At 38.9% G+C, this 6,000-nt stretch overlaps 1 protein-coding gene across 1 annotated transcript in view; it reads right to left on the bottom strand.

Annotated features, from left to right (window-relative positions):
* Positions 1–573: 573 nt before the first annotated feature.
* Positions 574–6,000, bottom strand: part of LOC140910989 (uncharacterized) — a 44,382-nt gene continuing 38,955 nt past the window's right edge. The window contains exon 7 of the mRNA XM_073343203.1: positions 574–866. Coding sequence (XP_073199304.1) covers positions 853–866 — 14 coding nt within the window. The 3' untranslated portion in view covers positions 574–852. The remainder of the gene's footprint in view (positions 867–6,000) is intronic.

Raw genomic sequence — 6,000 nt, 5'->3', positions numbered from 1 at the left:
TTCTATGCTTTTATCACTTATAATCACTTAAAATCTATCTTTCTCTAGTTAATAAACTTGGTTTAATATTTTACCTAAACCAGTGTGTTTTGACTGAAGTTTCTTGGAGAATCTCTATTCAGGCTAATAAAGGCTGTAGCATGATCATTTCCTTTGATGAAATGATGAACTAATTGATCAGTTTGCTCAAGACCTCCTTGATTTGAGTAATGTAAAACACACATTTCTGGGATGCAAGCTTGTGCTGAAGGATTTGCAGGTGTTACCCTGCAGACAGTTCCTGAATAGCTGGGAGAGCATTCATGTAACTTTGCTGGGTGTTTCTATACATGCTTATGGTTGTGTGAGCAAAACCTGGAAAGGCTGCTTTTCACTAGCAGAGCAGTGTAAGAGACACACTGGGCTGGAGAATTAAGGGGACACCACTGTTCCATAGTCCAGCTAGTACCCTGGTGGATGTCACAACGTGTACCTTCTCCATGTCACAGATGATAACATTGAAGCAGAGGCAATAACTGACTTGCCCAAAGTCACAGAGCAAATTTGTAGTACAGTAGGATAGAACCCAGACTCTTGATTCTCAGTCCTTTATTTTAACAACTAGATCAAGCATTACATAGTAAACCTTGGTGTGGCATAAATGATACCACAAATACACAAAAACACTGCACTGTTGCTTTATACAGAATAGAATGTGCCTTTCCTGAGTGGTTTTCTGAGCCTTGAAGCAAAACACCATTTTCTCTTTGTTTCTAATGTGTAAATGTCTGAGAAGCCAGAGAGGAGGCTGTTGTAGTAGTTGAGAGAAGAAATAATCAGGGCTGAGACAAAGATCTTCATACTGGGGATGGATCACATGGTGTGTGCTAAGAGGGAGAAAGAGAAATTGGGTTTAAATTAAAATTACAGGACCCATCTTTGTCATCAACTATCCCACTACATCCCTGTTGAAATAAATAGAGTTACATATCTGTAAATTAGATTAGAATCCTTAAAATCACATCTTAGTGTTTGATCTCCAGACAGGGTTGGTAAAATCACTAGCCAGGATTTCACTCTTTTTTTATTATATTTTCTTGGACTAATATTTCTCTCAGTAAGTTCAGCAGAAGTAGCGTTACAGTAGAGGCTGAGGGAGGAACGTGAGAGAACCAGACACTAACTCCACCTTCAGGAAAAAAAACACTGTACATCCTCTTCATCTAACTCCATTAAAAAGCAACCCATCATAAACACACAAAGGCAAACACAATATTCATAAAAATAAATCAGATATTTCCCAGTTCTTCACGTCCCGGAAATGGGAAAATGTTCTAGGATGAATGATGCCAGTATAATAAAACACTTAGTAATTTTAATAATAACTTCCTTATTTTATGCCAATGGTAATTACAATTAACTGAAAACAAATAAACTTCCAAAGGTAAAATATTACATAATTTATTCTATCTCATTAAAAAGATTTTCTCAAGAAAAAAGACTCATACAAACAATTATTAGTGCAATGAATAGGTCTCAGTTTTAATTAAACAGTGATGATCCAGTAAAACTGGAAGATAATTGCATATCTTGATTAATATAGCACAATTAAATATAGTTAAGCTTATATGGCAGGGAAATATTTAATTGTGCATATCTCTAAGCATAAAACATTGCGCTTACTCATAGGATAACATATGTATTTTTTACCTGGACTGTATGCTACGTAAAAGTAGGCTATCTTTAGAAGTTTTAGTAATGTTTTAAAAAAAACTATTAAAAAATTTAAATCATCAACAGAATGTACATGCATATTTCTAGGGTAGAAGTAAATATTATGATACTAACAATTACAGATAATGTTATTCTGCTAAGCTCTGAATTCAGGAATCTTTGTTTCCTGGTAATGACTGGTATCAGTTAAATAAAAGCAAGGCAAGGGATGACAATAGAAAACTTCCTAGTTCAGTTTTTCATTTTTCAAAGATATGCAAAACAATTGCCATGTGCAGTTTTAAAACTGAACATGATTAGACACAATACATTTTGGGCCAGACTCTGCCACCTTTGCTTATGTTGAGTAGGATTTTACTCCACAAGTAAGCCCATTGACTTCAGCTAAACTACACATGGAAAAAGGTACTAATCAATGTGAGTAAAAATGGCAGAAACAATCTATCAGTGTCATGCTCACTACCTAATATCTGAATGCCTTTTCCCATCCCAAGTACTTCACTGTACAGATTCCACACCCAATTTCCCCTGAATTTTCTATTTAGGGATTGATATACATCCCTGGTGAGGACCTACAGAGTAGATTTTTAAAGGCTCTCCCTATGACCTCTTTTTTCCTTTTAACTACGATTAATAAAAGGAAATTAGTATAGAAAAATACATTAACGTTGTTGTAATGGTTTGACTTTAACCCAAGAAAGTAAGAAAATTCAGTGATAAGGCTTCCAATTAATCTTTAACTCATAACATAATAGCATTGATCTCTAGCCTTTGCAACTCTGCAATTACTGAGGCACAGGGGAATGTGCTGTGGACAGAACTAAAGTCTTAATCCTAAATGTCTTTGGCTTTGTTGAGTTTATCAGAGCCTTACAATTTAACATAATTTCTGTTTGTGTTATAAACATATGTGTTCTTGACCCACTTTGGAAAACAGCCACCAATGAAATACTGGTTGCATAAATAATTCAAGAGCTCTGTAAAAATTGCTTCTCAGGAGAACTGTTTTCTATTGAAGTTCACACCATTTGGTTTAGTTTCTCCATTACTTTTTACGTGCATTGCATTACAGATACTTGTTTGTCTAAGCATTAGCTTTAGAACTTATTCTCATTATTTCATACTGAAAGTGTATATTGTAATCCTGAAGAGCAAAATATATTTGTATTTATATATACGCTTTTAACCACGCCTACTATATAAAAATACCATAAGAACTGACTCTTTATACTCTGTACAAATAGTAAAGTAAATCCAATAACAACTGAACACAGGTAATCCCCCTCCAGAGTCGACAGAACTTTATGTGGAAACGAAAGTCCACACTAGTGGCTCCCTTTGCAGGATCAGAGCCTAATATAGTTTTATATGTGTACAGCTTAATTAGATTTTCTTTATGAACATGTAATATTAGAAAAATGCAAAGACTTTTTGAGACTGAAGCCTCATTTTACTACACTCTGTAAAAAACATAGTGAGAGACAGTCCTTGCCTCTAAGAGTTTACAATCTAAATAGACATGACAAAGGGTCGGAGGTGAAAAAAGGAACACAATGGTGAAGTAAGTTGTCAGAGGTTGCATAACAGGCTAAGCAGACAATCAAACCTATGTCTCTTGGCACACTAGCCTATGCCCTATACCACACTGCCTTTTATAGGCAGACGTTATTATCAAAGTTTATTTGATATATGTGAAATATTACCCCACCACCACAGAGAGAGAGAGAGAGAATGGGAGAGAGAGAGCTTTGGCTACTTGATGGCTAGTCTAGTATTTGCATACAGCATAAAGATTTTCTTCGTATGTAATCTGCTTCCTGTAGATTGACGTTGAAAAGAGAACTCCACTCTGGAGTAAAGGTCCATGCCTGAGAAACCTCACAGACAGCTGCAGCGGCACAGGAGCCAGCAAACAGAGCTGTAAACAGGGAAGTTGGAGTGGGAGTTTGCAAGGGGAGTTTGGGGGAAGACTAAGAGAGCCAGGCAGAGGAACAGACAGGCTAAGGAAGGGAGTGTGTGGTGGTCTGGCAGTGTTTTGGTGCTCGTTGGGGGTTTGTTTTGCTGTGGGTGGGTGTTTTGGTTTGGTTTGTGTTTCCCAGACTAACAGGACTCAGGTGAGAAGGTTATGACAGATACAGAGGCAGCAGTGGTAGTGACCCAAATAGTGGAAGACACAATGAAGATGACTGGATGTAGAAGCTGCAGCATGTACTTGATCCTGGAGCGGGTACCTGAAAAGAATTTTGTCTGCATGAAGTGCCACCTGATAGAGCTGATGGAAGAAAAGATCAGAGGATTGGAGATGCAGGTGGAAACTCTGGTTGAGCTTAGAAAGGAGTTTAAGTGGATGATGGAGCAAAGACATGAGGAGGCTGAAGGGAAAAGCTCAGACTTGCAGATGGAAGCAGGAACGAAGAACTCTGAGGGAAGGCTGCTGGGTGAGGAAAGTGGACAGTGGAAGCATGTGACTAAGAGAACCAGGCAGAGGAAAAGATGGGCTAGTGAAGGAGAAATAGAGCTCAGGAACAAGTTTGCGGAATTGGGAAATGAAGAAGGGGCACAGCAAGTGGTCACTCAAGGTGAAAGGGCAAAGAAGAAGAGAATAGCAGCTAGTCCTATAGGAAGAGGGCAAGAGTCAATGGAGATAACAACACCAAATATGAGCCCCAGGAGGATATGGGATGGGTTACAGGGGATTGCAAGGGACACTAGGAATCGAGAGGACTTGCAGCCAGAGGGAACAGGGGATAGACTGGAGAATCACTCCATCATCAGGAAAAGGCAGGTCTATGTGATTGGGGACTCCTTACTGAGTAGAATAGACAGGCCTGTAACAAGAGCTGATCCAGAGAACAGAAGGGTGTGCTGTCTGCCGGGTGCTAAGATACAGGATGTGGACCTGAGGCTGAAGAGGATCCTAACGGGAGCGGGAAAGAATCCATTGATTGTCCTTCATGTGCGAACAAATGATACGGCTAGATTCTCACTAGAACATATCAAGGGAGACTATGCCAGGCTGGGGAAGACGCTTAAGGAAATCAATGCTCAGGTGATCTTCAGTAAGATTCTGCCTGTTCCTAGAGAAGGGCAACAAAGGTGTGACAAGATTATGATGCTCAACAGATGGTTCAGGCACTGGTGCTATAAGGAGGGCTTTGGGATGTATGGCCACTGGGAAGCATTCATGGACAGAGGACTGTTCTCTTGGGATGGACTTCACCTGAGTAAGGAGGGAAATAGACTTCTAGGAGGGAGGATGGCACAACTGATCAAGAGAGCTTTAAACTAGGAATTTGGGGGAGATGGTTGGGAGATGTCCAGGTAATCTCCACGCCAGATTTTAGCATTGAGAGGGAAGAAAACAAAGTAAGAAAGGATACAGCCGTGGGTAGGAGAATTTATATAAGGAGGAAGGGCAGTGTGGACACCAGTCTAATAGGTTATACTGGCTGTAGAATGACCATGCCTAAAAAGGTACAGAATGTGAACGAGGCCAAACAGCAAAAATTAAGATGTTTGTACACTAATGCGAGAAGCCTAGGTAAAAAAATGGAGGAACTAGAGCTACTGGTGCAGGAAGTGAAACCAGATATTATAGGGATAACAGAACCATGGTGCAATAGTAGTAATGGCTGGAGTACAGGTATTGAAGGGCATGTGCTGTTTAGGAAAGAAAGAAAGAAAGAAAGAAAGAAAGAAAGAAAGAAAGAAAGAAAGAAAGAAAGAAAGAAAGAAAGAAAGAAAGAAAGAAAGAAAGAAAGAAAGAAAGAAAGAAAAGGTGATGGAGTAGCATTGTATATCAATGATGAGATATGATAGAGACCTCTTTAATGTTTTTAATGAAGTAAATACTAATAGGAATTGTGTGATCATGGGAGAATTTAACTTCCCAGATATAGACTGGAGGACAAGTGCTAGTAATAATAGGGCTCAGATTTTCCTGGATGCAATAGCTGATGGATTCCTTCACCAAGTAGTTGCTGAACTGACAAGAGGGGATGTCATTTTAGATTTGGTTTTGGTGAGCAGTGAGGACCTCATAGAAGAAATGGTTGTAGAGAACAACCTTGGTTTGAGCAATCATGAGCTAATTCAGTTCAGAATAAATGGAAGAATAAACAAAAATAGATCTGTGACTAGGGTTTTTTATTTCAAAAGGGCTAACTTTAAAAAATTAAAGAAATTAGTTCGGGAAGTGGATTGTACTGAAGAACTTGTGGATCTAAAGGTGGAGGAGGCCTGGAATTACTTCAAGTCAAAGTTGCAGAAACTATTAGAAGCCTGCAT

This window comes from Lepidochelys kempii, chromosome 4, assembly GCF_965140285.1.
Source record: "Lepidochelys kempii isolate rLepKem1 chromosome 4, rLepKem1.hap1, whole genome shotgun sequence".
NCBI lineage: Eukaryota > Metazoa > Chordata > Testudines > Cheloniidae > Lepidochelys > Lepidochelys kempii.
The sequence above is the reverse complement of the archived record's forward strand: the minus strand, read 5'-3'. Positions and strand labels throughout refer to the sequence as shown.